A 20,228-nucleotide genomic window follows, 5' to 3' on the forward strand; every position below is an offset into this window, starting at 1 on the left:
ATCATTTGCTCGCTGCATTGGTTAAATATATATACAGACATCATAAATGTTGCTCTTTATTTATCTTTGTATTTGTATTTGTATTTATATTTGTTTTCATTTTGTTTTGTTCATAGTTAACAGACATTGAAATACACACGGATTCGTTGAGGATTGTATAACATGCAATTAATACGAGTTACAATCGGTTAGTTGCAATTTGATGTCTTATATCTGGTCTAGGCTACAAGTAACATACATACAGATACAATTTATTTTAGTTTCGGTATGTGTGTGAGTGTGCCATATATATGTAGAATTAGTTACAATTATATTGCGTCATTAACTAATCACTCACTATACAGCAATTTAAAATAATACTCTGTTGGTTTCATATGGTAAACCAAACGTTCTCATATTTGGGGACGGACGGCGGTTTGTTTAACAATTGTGTTGAACTTTTTGTTAGCACTCTTTGCACAAAATAAAAAACAATATTCAAATAATAGCTAGTAACGAATGTTTTCCATCCTCGTCGTTGTTCTTTTCACATTTTTTTATCGATTAAATTTAAAATTGGTTTCCATAATAAAAATATTGAAACGAGTTGAAACTCCGCTGTGATTGGTTGGGTGCGGTTGCTGCGTTTGTGGCTTTGGCTGTGGCTGTGGCTTAAGCTAAATGTCTAGCTATGTTCGTTGCCGTTTGCTGAGCCATTAAAACGGTTAACCCATAATAAAAACTCTATCAAAAATTTGTTGTTCATTAAAAAAAATGAATACAGTTGCGAGTATATACAAAAATTGTAAATATTCGACAATGCTTGGTCATAATACTCTGAAGAGTTTGTCATTAAATTTCATTGCGCTAACAACCGTTGTAAAAATTGTTGAATGCAAATCTGTCTTGCCGTCTAACTTAGTAGTTGTCATCATAAGATATTTGCCACCTGCCTGTTCTGTTGGTTGTGCTTTGTAATGATTTCGTTTTGCCAAACTAAATACATACATACAATAGGTTATTAAGGAATTGCAGCTAAGTTACAATATGATATATTGTACTACACGAGTATTAGTATATGTGTTATATAGTTAGTTATAGACATTTAGCACTTTGCACATTTAGATAGAAAGAAAAAACTAATATCGTAGAATATTTCTGAAAGCTAACGGAGCGTATGCGTCATTTCGCCATTAGCCCAAGTCAGACTTGGGCTGCATGTTTTTTTGACAGTTTAAATTAGTTTAGTTATAGTATAAGTATATTGGTATGTATGTATGCATCCATGTGTACATAGCGATAAACATTCGGAACAAGTTGGTGCTCGCTAGCAAAAACCAAACAACTTAAATTGTTCAATCAGCATCAGCACATCATATTTCATATTTTCAACATAAGGTTGTGCCAATATATTTTTAAAAAATATTTCCATTTCAGCTTGCCATTAATGATTAAGTTAAATTTATAATTATAAGTTTCTGCGTGTGTGTGTATATTCAATTGGAATTTGCATAGTACATCGAGAGTTAGACTTAATTAACATTTATATATTTAATTTGTATTACTTGCATTTAAGATTGGTTGGTAGTATTTTCAAAAAAGTCGTGCGCCTAAAAATGCCACAAAAATACATTCAAAATATTTTGTTTGCTAAACTACCAAATTACATACATACAAGTACAATAAAATACATACATTTAGTATATGCAAAGGCTAATCCATTAATATACACATACATATGTTTAAAAATTTGTAGCTTGGTGTAATACGTTGCGCTTACAATTACTAAAACAACTAACAACAATCGTCCTGTGAGCTATTTACATACATGTATGCATCTGTCTCTGTCTGTGTGTGTGTGTGTGTAAAACTACTCAAAATATATATACGAGTTTTAATAATAATATCATAATGATTTCATTTCAATTACAATTATGCGCCTTCATTTCAATCATCATCATCATCTTCTTCTTCTTCTTCATCTAAATATAAGTAAGTAATTCAGTCTAATTTCGGGGATTGGTCGTCTAACTTGGCTTGGAGTAATCAATAGCGAGTGTTTCAAAATCAAAACCACAACTCAAGCAACCATAAATACAAAGCTGAAGCTTCTGCAAGCGAAACTATTGGGTTGGAACTAAGGAGCCTGTGAGTCTGTGTCTTAAATCAGATGCGATTTGCGATTGGAGTGCTCGATGGCTGCCAGCAGCTCGTGCTTCTGCCGCACATAGAGACGTCCCTTCTTCCAGGGACTCTGCAGCTGCAGCGGCTTGAAGTCGTCGCGCAGGCAACGCTCCCGCGCTCCAATGACGGCCACCAGGCAAAAGTTGTCCAGCATGTCGGTGCTGTAGATGGGCCCTTTGGTGCCCTTGAGCACGGCGGCCATGTTGAGCTGCTTCACCACCAGATTGATGACCTCGCGTGCCGTTGTCTTGGGCGTTACATGCAGCTTGAGGCTGGTGCCGCTGGCCAGGCCCGTGTTATAGGCTGTGTAGACTTGGATGATGCCCGCAGCGGTGGCGCTTTGGTCTGCATTGAGACTGGAGCAGCTGGCGGTGTCGTCTTCGCTGCTGTGATGCGACAAGCTCTTCGTGGAAGAAGCCTTTGAGGTGCTGGCCACGGGCTCCTCGCTGCTCAAGGGCTTAAGCTCGGGCTGCAGCGCGGACAGCGAGCTCTTCAGAAAGAGTCCGCCCTCGCGCAAGTTGGCGCTGGATGCTGCCTTGACTCGGTACTCGGCGGGCGCCTTGAGTGGCTTGTGCTCTAGGTCGGTGGCGAAGGCGCCGGTGCCGGCTCTTAGGGATATGCTGGAGCTGGCCAAGTAGGGCGCGGAGCTGGAGCTGTGCACGGTGATGAGCGGCGCATTGATGGGTCCGATGTTGGAGCTAGTGCGCTTGCGTTGCGCCGTGGCGTGCTGGGAATGACGCAATGCATCCGCCAGCGTATCATCGGAGCGTGATGGCGGCAGCGCAAAAACGCTGCTGCTGCCATCGGAGTTGGAGTCCACGGCGGAGTAAAAGCTGCGTCCGGTATATGCGGAGCTAACGGAGTCGCCGCTATTCTTGCGCAGCGACATGTCCGAGCAACTGGAGGCGGCATAATCGCTGTTGGTGACCTGCAGCAGTTGTTGTTGTTGTTGTTGCTGCTGCGGCGAATGTTGTTGCTGCTGCTGCTGCTGTTGTGGTTGCTGTTGCTGTGGTGGCTTGGCAACGCCCTCTAGCGGCGTTGCTTGAGCGGAACAAGGAGTTAGTGCGCTTTGGCCAAGATTCGTCTCAGACTTGGAGAGCTCTGGCTTGCCCTGATGGCTGCTGGCCTCATTGGCACCCGGTCCCGGCCAACTGCCACGCCCCGTCTTGCTGAATTTGGACTCGCGTATGGGCGGCTGCAGCAGCTGCTGCTTGCCACTCTCCGCCTGGCCATGGCGCAAGGCCGCAAAGTCCAGCAGCTCCGCCATGCCCACTGTGGGCTGCGCATGCTTGTTGCGCGCATAGGCGACGACGTCCATGAGCCAGCGCACGCTCTTCCAGACCAGCTGCAAATTGGCGCTCAGATCCTGCAGCGTGGCCAGACGCTCCTTGGCGGCCTGCAGCTCGCTGCTGGAGAAGGCTTCGCGATGCGAGTGTGTGGCCAGCGCCGTGTCCAGCTCCAGGATGCAGCTGAGCCGCGCGTACTTCTGCACTATGCCCGGCTGATAGGTGCGCAGATGAATCATTTCGAAGGCCTGGATGCTGAGGCTGGCCAGATCGTCGCGCTGCAGCAGCAGCTCCGACTGGCCCGGCACGGCGCAAGAGGATTCCACCGAGGGACAGACGAGCAGAAAGCTTATGTCGCGACTTATTTCGATGACCTCCAGATCGTAGAGGCGATGCGTGCTGGCCTCGGTGCTGGACACGCTCATGCTGGCGAAGAGTCGGTGCAGAGCCGTGCTCAGCTCGCTAAGGAACAAGCCCTGCACCTCCGTGGTGGCGCCCGTGTTGGACTTGGCCAGCTGCAGCGGCAGGCGCAGTGGCTCGGCGGCGCCTCGATGCAGCGCCTGCCATTCCTCGGCGGTGATGTGACTATTCTCGCGCACCTTGACATTGGGCAGCACATTGGGTGTCTTGACCGGCACCACGACCTGAATTTGCTCCATGGAGCACTGCATCTTGAGATAGCCCAGATAGAGGCCCGGCTCGAGGCGCTGCAGCGCCGCCTGCTGATAATGCAGCTGCTCGTTGATGCTCGAGATGAGCAGCTCGTTGATGCTGCAATCCTCGTGCAGCACGCCCAGCTTCTTCTGCAGCTTGCTCACCGGCAGCCAGCGCGAGTTGAGTATGGACACGGACTTCTGGCTCTTCACCGCCTGTATGCAGGTCAGCACCACAGTGCCCTGTGCATCCTTCAGGGGCTTATAGTAGAGCTGCCCCAGGTCGGTGATGCCCAGCGCCGATTGCATTTGACAGACGGCGGACAGCAGCTTGGTGCGGAAATTCACGGGCGAGGTCTGATTGCGCTCCATGTCCGAGCGCAGCGACTTGACGTCCTCCCAGGTGCAGGACACCTTCAACAGCCAGTAGTAGTCCATGTGCAGCGCACTCGGGTACGTCTCGTCGATCTCAATCACTGGCGGAAAGTCCTCGCTGGTGACCAGCACCTTGTCCTCGCAGTAAACAATGCAGGCAAAGTAAATGCCGCTATAAATACAAAAATATAAAATATTTCTTTCGATTCCAATTTCAATTTGTTCTCTACCGTCGCAGCGTCTTTTGGAACTTGGAAGTCACTGAGAAGAGCTGCTTGATGGTGGTCTTCTTCTTAGGATTGCGCCGCTGCATGCTGGCCGGATCCAAGGTTAGCTCGGAGACATCTGCAGGACGCGCCAGCCGCACGGCCGTAAACAAACTATCCAATATGCGTTGGCGTCCAAAAAAGCGATCCTCACGGTTATCCAGATCGCGCCAAGCTACAAAAAAGTTGAGATCAATTACTGAATGCGCTAATAATATAACAATTTTAATAAATAATATATTACAATTGATGCTGATTATAAGTTTAACACATCTGTATCTAAATACGAAAATACTAAAATATATTTAAATATTTTGAATCAGATTTTAGCAACTAAAATGCACAATTTGTTAGGTTTGCGATAGCCATATAATGTTAGTCAGGTGGGACGATTAATCCAATAAAAACGACTATGGCAAAAAGGGAAATACTCGCGATACAATTACGGTGGCAATTGTTAATGTTAATAATTATTGCGGTCCAATTTTTCATATATATTAAATGTCTAATTAAAAATATTTTTAAGCAGCACATGGAACATAAGTTAAGCAAGGAGACTATAAACTTTTGTCCTAACGTCAATAAGTTTAATAACTTTACAGTTCGCAAATACGACCACCAATAGTCTAAAATGGGTTACCAAGTCAGTCGAAAATCTTAGTATATTATTATAGTTGTATAGTTGGCAAACGTATATTTAAAGCATAGCTGTTAAATTACGATTAGAGTTACTAATCAATAGTCTTCTTTTTTTTTAATAATTGTAGTTACTAGTGATTAAAATAATCAAAAATAACTGCAGGCAATCTGAAGATTACATTTTATTATTATTGAATAGTTGTGTTAATTTTACATTATTTGTGATTTTTGTAATCGTAATCGTTAAATAATCATAAATTGTTCAGTCACAACGATTAAATTCCAAGAATAATTTAATTGATTAGTAGTTCTTATCGTAATTTATGAGAAATGCTTTCAATATCAAGATGACTTCGAGTAAGCTCTGGAATTTGTAAATGTGTTAAACAAATCTCATGCAGTATAATAAATAAATAATAATTTCACCAATCTGAATGCAATTTCAGTTTAATTATCAATTAAACTCACTTGAGGGCACAATGCTGGCGGGCACGGAGTTGAGGTAGGCGCCCCAACCCTTGACATTGCCGCAGGCCGCCCGCAGAAAGTAGCGACGTCCCTGGGTGAGGCCCGCAATGTTGCACTGGGCGCCCATAGTACCCTGGAAGCTTATCCATTCCAACAGCTCGCGTTCCCCCACCACGTTGTTGAAGTCCGCGCGTGTTGACCATTGGACTTGGGTGAGAAAGCAAATACGAATGTCAACAACAAACAACAAGCAGCCAAGAGAGAGAGAGAGAGCGGACCGACCGCAAAGCGCTGGCGGTTAACCGCAAATCAAACACACATTACCTTTGAATTTGGTGCCAATGGCTCCTTCGAAAGGCTCTAATATTTGCACGCTGATTGAGTTGTCACCCGTGACGTCGACCACAACGGAAGCGGGCGCATCTGGCGGGCGCGCCTGGTCCCATCCCAGCAGCATTCGTCGCAGTCCCTTCACGCGCCGCTCCCAAATCCCAATCTGCTTGTCCACCTCATTGCCAGTGCAGCCCGTAACCGAGGAGCCCGTATTGCCTGCATTCAAAGTGTGTGAGTAAGTTAAGTAAGTTAAATACTCAACAAGTCCACTCACCAATTATAATGCTTGAAATGGAGGGACGCGATGTAAAAATGGGTTGGCCGAGACCTTCCGGACCACTGAGATCATGTATACGCGACTCTGCGTCCTTGAGCAGTCCATTGAGCTTGCTGCCAATGTTCTCCGCAGCAACTGCAAATCGAAATAATGTTGCATTTAAATAAATTACAATTTGCCAAATCAACTGCTTACATTGCGAACCCTCCAAGGCGCCATGTTGCAGCAACATTTTGGTCATTGAGCGATTGTTGCTTAGCACCGCCACATCGAGAGCAGATAGACCGTCGGTGTTGATGCTGTAAATTAAATAAAAATAAAGCTTGATAAATATAATATATTCATAATCAATGATAAACTTAATCTCTGCTTGCTCAAAGCAAATAATAAGGGCACTTATTAATAAAGCATTAATCTATAGCACGCTAATAATATTTAAATGCAATCTTTTATTGAGGTTTTATATATGGGAAAGAGCTAAAAGCTTCGTAACTCAGTTGCTAACAAATTGAAAATCCGCTCAAATATATTACAAAGCAATCGGAAGTAATTATTTTGTCGTTAATTATTTAAATATAATACGCAATCTAGGGTGGCAGCTGCCTTCGCTAATGTAACATAAAAATAAAATTCTGAGCAAACTTCCGACCCTTCGTATCACAGTCAGGACAAATTGTTAAGAGCTTAATTCTTAACGTGCAGGGAAATAAGATTGATCAAAGATATGTTCAAAATATATTAAGAGACAGTCTAGAAATTTTTCTATTTTCTCTGAAGAAGAAATCTTTTCGAATATTGGCAGAGCTAAAGACGTTTGTGTATATATGAAGAAGAATAAGAAGGACATCATATGAAGAGCTTAAGTCATAAACTCAAGACTAATTTAAGTATTTTCTTTGAATGAAATTTGAATTAGAATTCACAAAATGAATTTGAATTAAATCAGTTGCAATGAAAATAAAAATTTAAATTGAATTTTAAAATAGACATAAACTCAACATCAAAATTATTCTTTAAGAATGCATCTGAGTTTATTTCAATTTAAAATTCAAAAGTATCTCCGTTGAAGAATTGATTTTTAATGGATTAATGCGTTCACTTAAGTCTCTGGGTCTTTATATATTTTATATCTCACCTATTGACATCCACATCTGTGGACTCGAGTATGGTGCGTGCCTTCTCCAAATGTCCATGCTCCACGGCGGAGAAGAGAGCTGTAAGAGCAAAAAGAATTGATTAAATTCAATTAATGTAAATGAAATTAGATGCAATGCACAAATTGAAGGCTTAAGTTATTGTTTATTAAGCAGCGAAGTGGACGAAGTGTGGCATACCATGCAAATGCAGATTGCTCTGCGTTAGTTTGTCAAGCTGCGCCTGGGCGAGCTTTAGTTGCTTTTTCGACATTTTGCTGACGCGCGGATGCTGCGTGTTGCCGGCTGCGAGTTTGCTGCGCAGTTGCACCGGCTCGCGATGCACGGACAGCTGTTGCACATGTGGTGTGTTCTCATCTGTGGCAAGTGGCTCGTGGGGCACGTGCGGCTCATGCGGGTCGTGCTCGTCGCGCAGCTTTGCATTCTTGGGCTGCGAGTGCCGTGAGATGCAGAGCTGGCTGGATGGCTGGCCGAGGCTCGCAGGCGCTTGGGCCTGTTGGGGCAGCAGGAACTCCATTTCGCGAAAGTCCTGGGCGTGGCAGGAGATGGCGGTGCGTAGCTTGGCTACCGCTGCATGCTGCGTCAGCTGCTCCGACCAGCGATAGACGCTGCTGTTGGGCGATAAATATTGCGGCGTGAAGTTGTCCTGTTGGCTCTTGTGGCGCAGCTTAACGGTATCGGACTCAAGCGCCTGTGGCAAAATGTTGTCTGTGTGTGGCAGTGGCACGTTGGTTGGTTGGTTGGTTGTGAGTTGTGGGGCAGTTGTGGAAATAATAAAATAAATTAAACAATAAAGCCAAGTGTTTAATAAATAAAAGTTTAATTGAGATTTAAATAAAATATGTATGTGGATAAACAAACGTGATTAAAGCCATAAGTAAGCGAATATAAACACTGCGCACAATGCCAATTAATTAATTATTAATTTAACTTTTATTATTGTGCAAATGCATTTGTTTAAACGCATGCGGTCCGTATGCAGCATGAATACCAAACCAATTAAATTAATTAATGCATGAGCAGTCGGGCACAGCGGATGAATGAGTGTGTTTATATATATGCATACCCTATAAACAAAAGCAGATGACGGGAGTATTTGATTTGAAATGAATTCTCTTCAAATATTGGATAAGATCTATTCACTATCGTCTACCTATTATTATTGAACATGAGTAATTTTTGAAATAATTTATTTAATCTTTAATGTTATTTTTTTGATAAACGGACAAAATAAAGTTCTGCTACGTTTTCTTTAAAAGACTGTCTAAACTAGAAATTAAATATAAAATATTTTTTAAAAATATTAATGCCTTACTCAATCATTTTTTATAAATGATCGATGTGAAAAGTTAAATTGACCCATCTATAGTCTAAGCAAAATGTTTAATTTACATTTTATGATCAGCGGAAATTCAGTTAATAATAAATAAATGTTTTAACTCAATTAATTATTACAATTATTGTTAGCATGCTGTCTCCATTTTGTTTATAGGGTATAGTATATATGTGTGTGTGTGTGTGTTTGTGTTTTGTGGTCGAATGTGTGTGTGTGTGTGTTTGTTATGCTTGTAGTTGTGGGTGAGGGCATGCCTTTAAGCCTTGCATGATTAGACGCGGCACTCAGTTAGCGTATATAGCGGATGTATATGTATATTAAATATATAATTATAGTATAGCGCATCATTTAACCCCCGCCCAAGCCCAAACCCAGGTTCAAGCCACCCACCGCAGCAGCTGCTGTTAATTATGAGCCACGCCCTAATAGCCAAAAACAATTGCCAGCTAAATTGCACTGCTCAATGGGGTTAAAATGCGGGTGAGAAGTGTGGGAGGAGTGGAATGCATTATGTGCTGGCTCGGATCACTCGCTTACCATCGTTGGCATGTCGCTGGCGTTGCAGCGAGCTTGTGGGCGCAGTTGCACTTGCACTTATCTTTAGCTGACAAAATTTGCTGAGCTCGTTGAGCGTGTGAAACGATTTCTGGCGCATAAAGACGCCCGGCGAACGCAAACAGCTGCCCATTTGCAGCTTCTGGGCCGCGTTCTGTTTGCTGTTGTTGTGCTCGCTGGCATGGCTGCTATCGTTGTGATAGCATCTGCAATTTATTATATAAATATGTACATATATGTGTTGTATTGGGGCCAATTAAATTGTTTGCAACAATTTTTATAAAAATTATTCACAACTGCAATGCCCGACGGACGACCCAGCCCCTAGACCCTTATGCTTGTTCATTAAACAAGTCCAACTGGCTTAACTGGAACTGCTGCAACGGAAGTCAAGTTCACTGACCTAATTAAAGGCTTTGCTTTGCTTTATAAACAACTGAATATGAACTAAATGTGTTCAATATTTTGCTATGCAACTCAGATGCACCCAACTTTGTTATACACTTCGACAGAAATTGCATATAAAACCCACAGAAAGTAAAAGATAATCTTCAAACAATTTTAACAATTCACCAATATTTTGTTACACCGGGTGTAAGCTCAGATGCAACCAACTTTAATATACACTTTGGCAGATATATTTAAAATAGAACTCACAGATAGAACAAGATCAGCTTCAAGATACTCTTTAGAATATAATTTTAGCTTCACCGATCGCATACAAGAGGTGAGAATTCAGATGCACCCAACTTTGATATACACTTTGAGAGAAGTTTCACAGATATCACATTTTGACCTATTTAGCAGCCCACATAACTAATTTGAATACTGTTTGGCTTTGGATTTGACCTCCCGATAATTAAGTTTATACTAGCAACACCTACTGCTGTTCAAATACGGCATCGGCTTGCGTATTGTGGCCGTGCGCATGCCCATGCGGGTGGTGCCATAGATGCCCTGCTGGGCGTGTCGTGTGATGTCCGCGAGCACTGCATCATTGGCTTGCGGTGAGCCCAGGCTGCGTTCCAGATCTGAATCCACACTAGCCTTGGGCGCCATTGCTGCCGGCTGCTGCTGCTGACAGTAGCTGTCGGGAATCTGCAGCAGCTTGCAGGCCTTGCGTGGCAGGCTGACACCCACAGGTAGCGTGGACATTAGCTGCTCTATGCCCAGCTCTTCGCCAGCTGATTGCATGCTCTGCTTCGCTCGCTGTGGTTGCTTCGATTCCGCTTTGAGCTTGTTGGTAACCACTGCCACGGCTTCTAGGTCTGGCCACAGGCGCAGCGCTTTGGCTACTTTGGCTTTGTTCAGCGTTCTGCTGCGACTGCGCGAATGCAAATGGGCGCGCAGCTTGAAGGGCGACTGCAGCGGCAGCGCCGGACTGTGCAGCTTGCTCTTGAGACGCCGCAGCGAGGCGCGCACCGAATGAGAGCGACGCAGCGCTGGCAGTTCATCAGTTTCGCTCTCATCGCTGTCATTTTCATTATCATTTTGCAGCAGCTGCTCTTCTTCTTTCTGCTGCGTCTGCTCCTTTAGCTTCGCATATGCGCCCAAAGCTTTGCGACGTTCCATTGTTTAACTTTGAAAACTACTTTTTATTCTTTTTCATATTTTCAACAACACACACTTGTATTTCTTTCTTGTTTATTGCCGTAATTTCGCGTTCTGCGCGCTCTCTGCACTGAATACCAACTGAGCCAGCATCTAGTTGAGATTCCAAGCTTAGTCCACAACGAGTTTCACTCACCCTCTCTCTGCGCTCTCTCTCTCTCTCACACACACTCACTTGCGCTCATTAGCGCTCGCGTCCATGCGCGGCCGCTCTCTGAGTCACAATTTAGGTACAGGCTATACCCTTGATCGCGCTCTCGCTCTCTCGCCAACTACTGTTACCCTTAAATCTGGAAATTCACTGCTTGGCTGCGCTCTCAAAATCTTACTCAGCATATTTGTAGTTATTTTTAAATTTAATTCAGTTACCTGCGCGTTGTTTTTAACACGAATTTCAAACGAAAACGCCCGCGACCCAAGCACAAGCACAAGCAATTAAATCCGCTTTGCTCTAAGTACAGCAAAAGGAAATCGGGATTGCCTGTCTGCCTGTTTGCCTGTTTGTTTGTTATTGTTACTGTTGTTAATTGTTGTTGCTATGTTGCCTGTCCTCGACTTTGGCGCTGATTTATCGGGCTGTCAACAGTTCCGCACACAGCTGGTTGCCATGTTGAAAATGTTCTAAACAAATTGTATTGGAATTCTCAAGTGATTTCTTGTCAAGTGCTAAGTTGCTGATTAGCAAACAAAACATGGGAAACTAATTAGAATATCCTAGTCTCTGTCGCTCACACACGCATGTTGGCCAATTAAATGTGTTATATTATTACGATGACCATTTCAATTGGTCACACCTCAGAAAAAACCAGTTCACAATATCTGTTTGTGTGATTTTTTTTTCGCTTGTCTCTGGCTAATTTTAACTATTGTCTCAGCATATGTAAGCATATAAACGACTTTCTGCGTATTTGGCTGGACAGGCCCGAAAGTCATAAAAACATCAACCGAGATCTGGCCGCATCTTGGGCAAGGTCAGTGCCAATGGGCATATCTTCCAAAGCTGAGATTGTGATTGGGATTTGTGATTCACGATCGGCAGTCTAATAAGCATACAATCAAAGCTGAATCACGTTCATAGATATACGAAAATAATAATGTGCTATTTCCACATTCATTCGTAAAATAACAATGTGCAATTTGCACAAAACTAGCGACTTTAAGCATTACTCACAAAAGAGAAAAATGCTTTTTAAAATTTTAAATTTAAAACATTCAAAGCTAGAAGAACCTTTAAAAAGTGAAATGCTCCACACAATGTACAGTCTGTTTATTTGTTTTCTTTAAAATACATTTTAGTTATGCATAAAAAGAAACTGAAAGTATCGATTAAAACTTTTTTAAAAGCAATAAAAACTAAAACATAATATTGCAATATTTTGTAATAGCTAACAGCATTTTTTGCTTATTTTTTGTTGGCCAACCCATAAATTACAAATTTGAATTTATTTTTGTTTTCATTTTGTTTCTTTGATGTACGACGTAGTCCGTCGAACGGACCGTTACTTATATTTGAGCGAAATTAGGTGGCGAATCAAACGGGAAAGCGATTATGGAAAACAGTGTTGGTAAAGCGCTCAAAGTTTTTAGGGAATAAGCGATTGATTTTCATTTAAATTTTGAAAGTCACTGCTCCTTGACTAAAGCGTATTCTAAATAATGCAGTTGCATTAATCAATCTTGGGCAATTTAACTGTCAATGCCAGAATTATGTCGGCAGTTATTATGAATGTAAGCTGACCCACAAAGTCTATAAACTGAACTGTCAATTTGGCAAGCGTGCAATAAATAATAATTCCAAAGACGAGCCACAGGATTTTCTCCCTGTGTGTGTGTGTGTGTGTGTGTGCGTGTTGTACGTGTCCTGGCTAAGCAGCTTGAGCCAAGTGTACAATTGCTTGTTAATAAAATTTATGTAGCTACAAAATGGCATGCACTCGCATAAATCAGACAAGTCAAAGGTCAAATGCCTAAACCACAACCACAACCAGAACCCCGCCCTGCCAAGAATCCCAAAAAGTAAAACAAGTTAATCCACTTAATAGAGGCGTCAGCAGACTTGGTAATAATTGCAAATGCTAAACCTACACCCACAATAATGTTAACGCATAACGTTAACGTTAACGTGAACGTTGGCAAAAGCTTTTCACTGTCGCTTCGCATAAAATTATTTCGTTTTTATCTTGCATTTTCTGCTGTCATAATTGTCAAATCTACCACACATTATATATATACATACATATATATAGTACAAGACCGCAGCGAGCAGCAGCAGCAGCAAGAATTTTGACTTCATTTAAATAAATTTGTTGCTTCCTCAATAAAAAGCGCCGAAAAGGCAAAATCTCAATGCGGTATACAGTGGAGCTTGGTTGGAAAATTGTAGTGAATATTAAATATACAATAAATGTCAAACATATGCGAATTTGATACCAAAGAGCTTAATAAAAAATTAATTAAGTTGAATCTTTTCGCATCTTTAAGTTTCTTATGCAGTAAAAGGGTTGATTGGAGTTCTGGGTAGAACAGTTTTTCTTTATTAACCAGACTTAAAAACCCATCAATTAATATAGTCTGCAATTTGAAATTTAATTATGCATATTTCTCTTACGCTGCTCAAAATCAATTAATGTTGCATACAATTTAAAATTTAATTATTCATATTTCTTCTAAGCTACTCAAACTAAGTTCAGCCTTAGTAATTCCAACAGAATCCAATAATTTAATTAATTTCTAGTGGGACCTCATACGTGTTTCTTTCATTTGCCCCACTGTGCTTCTGCTTTCGACAGAGGCAGCAGCAGCAGCGGCAGCTTTAGGGCGCCCTCACTGTCTCTTGAGAATTTTCAACTAAAGAACGAGTCAGACGCCAGAGCCAGCGCAAAAAGCATATTTTATTGCTATGTAAAATGCTTGAATAAAATCGCATTATGAGTGCGACAACTTTCTCTGTCTGTCTGTCTGTCTGTTTGTCTGTCTCTCTCTTTATCGCTGTATCTGCTTAGCTGTACATTTGTATGAATATATCTGCCGCAGAGCGGAAACGGCAATTGAATTTAACTAACCCAAGCTTACGTGCTGGCTGTCCGGGCTGTCCGGGCTAGTGTGAGCAGCAACAGTTTATTAGTTATGGAGTTATAAATCTTAGTCGCGTTGACTTGACCTTTTTCTTTTGTCTTTTAGCGTCGACACATTTAATGCTGTTTGCTGTTGCGATTGGAGATCAGCAAAGAAACTAATGTATTCATATTAATCAGCTATGCAAATGGCTGGAAAGAGAGAAGAAGAAATCACTGCCAAAATGGCAATAAACGTTCTTTTCGGCTTTCCCTAGAAAAATCTTTTCCGCCGCTGTCGCTGCCGCTGCCTTTAGTTGACCGTAAGCTAAAACAAATAAGCCAAGCGACTGCAAAATTATGCAAATCGCGCACAATTTGCACAAAAGTTGGGGCTCTCTTGCTTTTTTTATTTGGCGGGTCAAGGCGCAAATCTGGCGTGCATATAAAAAGGATTTTTAAGGGTTTTCAGGGCAGGCTCTAATTGAAAAGTTCAGTGTGTGACTGTGTGTGTGGTATAACTATTCTAGCCCTAATATTGTGACCAGGCTGTCACTGTAGCTTACACTTGAATAAACGTTAATAATTTAAGCATATTCGCTTGCCAAACCTCATGAATTAGTCTATATGGACTGGCTGGATATTTGAGTCTGTAAATCAACACATTTGGGTCAAAGTTCCACTGCGACAGCATCACACATCCCATGTGCGTATGTGTGTGTGTGTGTGTGTGTGTTATCATCCCTTTGACCTTTGGATAACATTAAGTTCAAAAGTCGCCAGAAGTTGCGCTATTTTCGTGAATACACATATATGTATGTATGTATACACTGGAATAAATTACTAGCCAAATTTACTAAGATTCATAAAAAGCTGCTGCAGCTTTACAGAATAAATCTCATCTGAAACAAAAATACTTTTAAATTAGAATTGTAACTTTAAATTCAAGCACAATATTTGATACTTATATATGCAATTTTTGTCTTGTTCTCGAATAGAGCATTAAAGTCTTGGATTTCATTATAATATTTGCCAACAATTATTTTGTAGCATATTGTGAGCATTATATTCAACTTTTTAGGAAAATTTCATAATTTTAAATATTTATATAGATTTTATTTTTTAAATATTTAACCGAAATTGAAGCTATCAAAAATTTTGTTCTCTGTTGCTGTGACAATTGCCCAATATTTGCAACTGTATGTGTGAGTGGGTGCTTGTGGGTGTGTCTGTGTGCGTGTTTGTGTGCGTCAGTGTGTGGTAGAAAATCCGGATGTATGCAAAATCATCTCCCGCTACGTGCTCATGGCGACCGACCCGTGGCAAACGTGACAACAGCGCTCAAACTACAATTTTTCTTTACGTTTTGAATGGGGAAATGTTAAGGCTCAAGCAACAAAAGCATTTCATTTGTATTGTGCAATTTAAAAAAGATTGTTTGATTGATTCAAGCGGCTTTACGGCTTTGTAAAACGATTTCCTTTAAGCACAGGCTTTAAAGCCCACACACACACACACACACATATGCAAAAAAGGAGTCAGCATCAAATGAGGTAACATAGGAACAGGCGAGCGCATAGCTCTCAGCTCATGCTCGTTTGATTAAAAATTCCAAAAGTCAAGCAGATTCAATGATAGACAATGTCTTTAAGCCAAAGGAAAATTTGCAATAAGTAGAAATTGCAGACAGCGCTGCCAGCAGATGAATTGCAGTTTGTACACTGAAGTACAAATTTGGAGACTTTTAGAATATATTACTGAAAACTATTAAAAAACTAGCTAACATAACTCCAAAGAGTATTCACTTCAACTTCTCGAAAAATAAATCAAAAAACCTTTAAAATTGAATACAAATTATATTAAAGTTACATATTTTCTCTGAGTGTTGCTAATAGCAGACAAAATGTCTTGACTTCAAATGTGCAATTAGCACAAAGTTAAGTTCGAAAACTCAAATTAAAGCTGTGATTATGATTGCGTCTCATAATTATCTCAAATTGTTACGTACTGTGGAGAAATATAATTTTATCTAACAACTATCCATAACTGCAGACATTGCATAATAGTTTAAGAACACACCCACACACATACAGTTTGATATCTTCTTAATTGACGACTTTTGGTTATCAGCTACTGCTAATTCCCCCTCCGTGCGATAAGTAGAACAATAACAAGGTAAACAAACACAAGCATAACTTTTTTTGGGGTTAAATTTGTGATGGATTCGTTTTGTGTTAAGCACTTGGAAACTTTTTAATAAGCAGCAATAATAAAATAGTCAAACTTTAATGTGTTCAGTGCCAAAAAGGGAAAGGGAAAGGCGAAAAGGCGAAACGGCAACGAGGCAACGAAAACGACGACGACGACGACAGCTTGACACAAAAACTTAAACTTTAAGTTGGACGCAAAAGTTTGCTGCAAGAAAAATTACGTATACGTCACGAGCAAGCTGAGCGCACGCTTTTGACTTATTTTCCTCAGCCATTCTGTTTGTTTTGTTAATGCTTGTGTTTGTGTCTTTTTGCCATTTGCTTAGCACTAATGGTCAAGTAAAACTTGCTGGGCGTTGTCAATTCTGCAGCTGTCATTGGCAGCAGCAAAACCACAGCAAGCCGCAAAAACTAAAAATAAAAAACAAAACGAAAAACGAAACCCGTAAGGTAAGTGTAAGCTACAGTTATTTCAGCTGCGACTTTTTTGTTGATGTGAATAAACTCTGCAACAAGCAGCAGCAGCAGCAGCAGCAGCAGCAGCAGCAGCTCAGGCAGAGGGAGACGACGAAGAAGAAGAAGAAGACCTTATGTTAGCTGCAAATATGTTGCAATAGTTCAAGTTTTTTCATTGCATTGCATATAAATTTTTCCTTAGCCACAAACTTGCAGACAATGTATTAAACATGTATGCGTGTCTGCCTGCCTGCCTGCCTGTCTGTCTCTTTCACTCTCTGTTCGTCTGTCCGTCAGTCAGTCAGTCTGTGTGTTGTTTTGCTTTTTGTTGTGCTTTTTGCTTACCTGTTCATAGTGCGGCGTGCTTTAAATTGCAACACAAACAACTTTAATGAAAACGGTGACTACAAAACGGCAGAGAAGAAAAAACAAAAACAATGAACAAAAACATAAAACACAATGTGCAAAGCTTTTTACAGCTGCGGGTGGCTCAATTGTCCGTGTATGCGTGTGTGTGTGCGAGTGTGCGAAAGAGTTGCAACGAGCTTTGCACTGCACTTGACTATAATTATGCTGCCAGCGCATTATTTTGTTGTTGTTGCCCTGATAGACGTGCGAGTAAATTAGTTGCAGTCAAGTTGATTTCTCACACAATTGTAGACACAAAAGCAAAAGTTCACTTTCGCTAGCATTGCTGTGGTTGTTGTTGTTATTTTTAAGTTCAGTTACGCGTGCAAAAAAATAAGAAAACTTCGACACGCAATGTTAATTACAGTTAGATCTACTGTTGCGCTCGGTGCGGGCTTCTGTATTCGTAAATTGCTATTTTACTGGCATGTAATATTTAATTAACATTGCTGCAGCGACAGGCAAATGCCAAAGCAGAAACAATAACAACAACAACCATCAGTCAATTTCATTTGCCTTGCGGTTATTTGTTGTTGCTACAGTGTTACTTTTTTTTAAATGAAAGCGACGCGTTTTTTGTTTTTAAAACTGAGCAAATAACAACAACAACAGTAACAGTAACAGCAACTGCTCTCACTTGGCTTATGCTCTCGCTCTCTTACAGCGCTGCACGCACGCGAACTGAGCAGGTAAATTAGTAGTTGCTCTCTCTCGCGCGGTCTCTCGCTCTCTCACACACACACACACACAGACGCAAGTGCAAACAGGTAGTCGAAGACACACTCGCAAGCGCAACGAAGCAGAAACGAAACACACTGAGCAGCGTTGCGTTTTTTTTATTATATTTTTTAGTGCTTGCCTTTTTTGTTGGTTTTTTGTCAAAAGAAATCGCTACAGATTCTCAGGCAATTGAGAAATAAACGCGGTTAGAACATTGGCTTAATTGTTGCACACTTAGATTTAGTTGTAGATTCGCAAACACAATTTGGCATTGTATCACTGTTAGCACACAATTTGAATTTGTTTGTAGTTGTGGTTGTTGGTTGTTGTTGTTGCCGAACGCAGACGCGAACGCGATGTACGAGCTGCGCTCTCAGCTGAAGTCGACGGTAAACTGAAAATGAAGTTGCGGCTCTCAACGAGCGCAGCGTCTACGGCGTCTTGGGTAACTGAGCGAGCGTATTGTAATATTTCAGTGGTCACCAATGGTCAGAGGCAGAGGCTTTGCTTTGCGTGCGCTCTCAGTAGCGTTGGCGTTGACGTTGGCGTTGGCGTCAACGTTTCGTAGAATTGGCGTCGTCGTCGTCGAATGAATGCTGACGATCGTTACTTTGAAGTTCATTTTTCTTTTTTTTGCTATCGCTGCTTGTTTTATCCGCTGCGGGGGGAGTGGCCTTCAAAACGTATCACAATCAAAACGCTTTCCCGCGGAAACTTGCCGGCATTGCTGATAAAGCTCTGAGCAAATGGTTATCGGCCACAAGCTCTTGGGCGTGGGCGTGGGTGTGGGCTACTGCCCTTAAGCCAACAATGCACTGTTTACTTCTTTGAAATATTATTTTATAAGTGCTGATATTTTGCTCGCCTTGCCACTCGCCTGCTCCATTCCCAAGGGGCACGGGTTAATGCAGCGTCAGCGTCATCGAAGCTGCTTAAGTGCGCATTTGAATTTCAATCAGCCCAACCGCTGCTGCCGTTGCTGTTGCAAAATAAATAAGCCATTGGGCCTTTGCTGCTGTCGCAGTTAGCAATCTGTATAATAGCTGTAAAACGACTTTTTGCCACAGCCACAGCCACTGCCTTATCAATATGGCACACGTCGCCGCCACATTCAAGTTGCTGCATTGAAAGCTACCCAACTACAACTACAATAAGAAGTTGGTATTACTTACTGTTTATAATTCTGGTCAGCTTGTTGCGTCGCGTTGACGATGGACTCAGCATGCTCTCGCGGCGGCTGCTGCCGGCGCTGCTGCTGCCTGTTGCTCCATGGCCTGCGGCTCCAGCGCCCAGTTCGCCGTAATTGACATTCAGCTGAGCGTACGCCTGCGAGGAGGAGGCGGTGGCGGCGGCAATGCTGCTGCAAGTCGAGTACAGGCTGCTGGCCGAGGGGCGCTTGCTGAAGGGCGTCGGGGCGGCGCTGCGTGGTATGTCCAGCGAGGGGCGTGGCATGTCGCTGAAGACTATCTCGGCAAAGGAATCAATGCTGGCCGAGCGCTGCAGCGCGCTGCTGTCCTTGCGCCTGCAAAAGCAAAGCAAAGCAAACAAAGTTTAAAGACCAACATTAGCATGATGAGTCGGCAAGTTTGTCAAGTCGAAAACTATAGCAATTACTACAACTTTGCGTTACACTGAGCATTTTAATGGGCTTCGGAGTTTCGCGGTCAGTGGCCGGCCTAGTTAGCTCTCAGTGTGGCCAAGAGAAAGCCTGGCGTTAATGCTTTGGCTAATGTGCGATTACCCACCAAGTTGGCAGTTGATGTGGCACACTTTTAGCCTGGCTATCAGCTATATGACTTGCACTCACCGCTCATAGATTGCAATTCATAACGTAAGAGCGACCCAAATGCTTATTTGAATAAATAATAATTGCAATTTAATTCAGAAAGAAAATACTATTTAGCTCAACTAGTTAGTTAATTAGTTTCAGTCTATTGGCAACCGCTACATGTTATTACAGTTGGCTCTAATTACAGCAAACATATTTGCAATACTGATTAGATTTTATGATGAGCATTAATGCCAAGATAAGGTCAGATAATTATATTACAATTCAATAAACCCTTGGGCGCAAGTTAAATTATAAATTTGCATAAACAGGGCCAAATGCGAAATGCTAAATGAAAGCTTAGTTAGCCTTGTGATAACATTAGTCAGCAAATTGTCCTTGAAATTCAATGCACAACATGTCGTATGTGCAACATTTCCAATTAAAAGCACAAATGCTGTGTTTACCAGTGCGAGGCGCCTGTGACCGAATCAAAT

The 20,228-nt window shown here is 41.8% G+C and overlaps 1 protein-coding gene across 2 annotated transcripts in view; it reads right to left on the reverse strand.

The window, feature by feature from the left end:
• Positions 1–1,902: 1,902 nt before the first annotated feature.
• The window catches only part of LOC108604320 (CG6954), a 29,488-nt gene continuing 11,162 nt past the window's right edge, over positions 1,903–20,228 (reverse strand). The window contains exons 1-9 of one of the 2 annotated variants that reach the window (XM_017993742.1): positions 10,390–11,077; positions 7,795–8,322; positions 7,596–7,674; positions 6,656–6,759; positions 6,458–6,595; positions 6,175–6,399; positions 5,851–6,057; positions 4,708–4,918; positions 1,903–4,649 (exon numbers count right to left, since the gene is read on the reverse strand). In XM_017993742.1, coding sequence (XP_017849231.1) covers positions 2,141–4,649; positions 4,708–4,918; positions 5,851–6,057; positions 6,175–6,399; positions 6,458–6,595; positions 6,656–6,759; positions 7,596–7,674; positions 7,795–8,322; positions 10,390–11,077 — 4,689 coding nt within the window. In that variant the 3' untranslated portion in view covers positions 1,903–2,140. Of the gene's footprint in view, positions 4,650–4,707; positions 4,919–5,850; positions 6,058–6,174; positions 6,400–6,457; positions 6,596–6,655; positions 6,760–7,595; positions 7,675–7,794; positions 8,323–10,389; positions 11,078–19,135; positions 19,486–20,228 lie in introns of those variants that run through there. The other variant, XM_017993743.1, reaches the window with a different exon arrangement.

Source organism: Drosophila busckii, chromosome 3R (assembly GCF_011750605.1).
Source record: "Drosophila busckii strain San Diego stock center, stock number 13000-0081.31 chromosome 3R, ASM1175060v1, whole genome shotgun sequence".
Lineage (NCBI taxonomy): Eukaryota > Metazoa > Arthropoda > Insecta > Diptera > Drosophilidae > Drosophila > Drosophila busckii.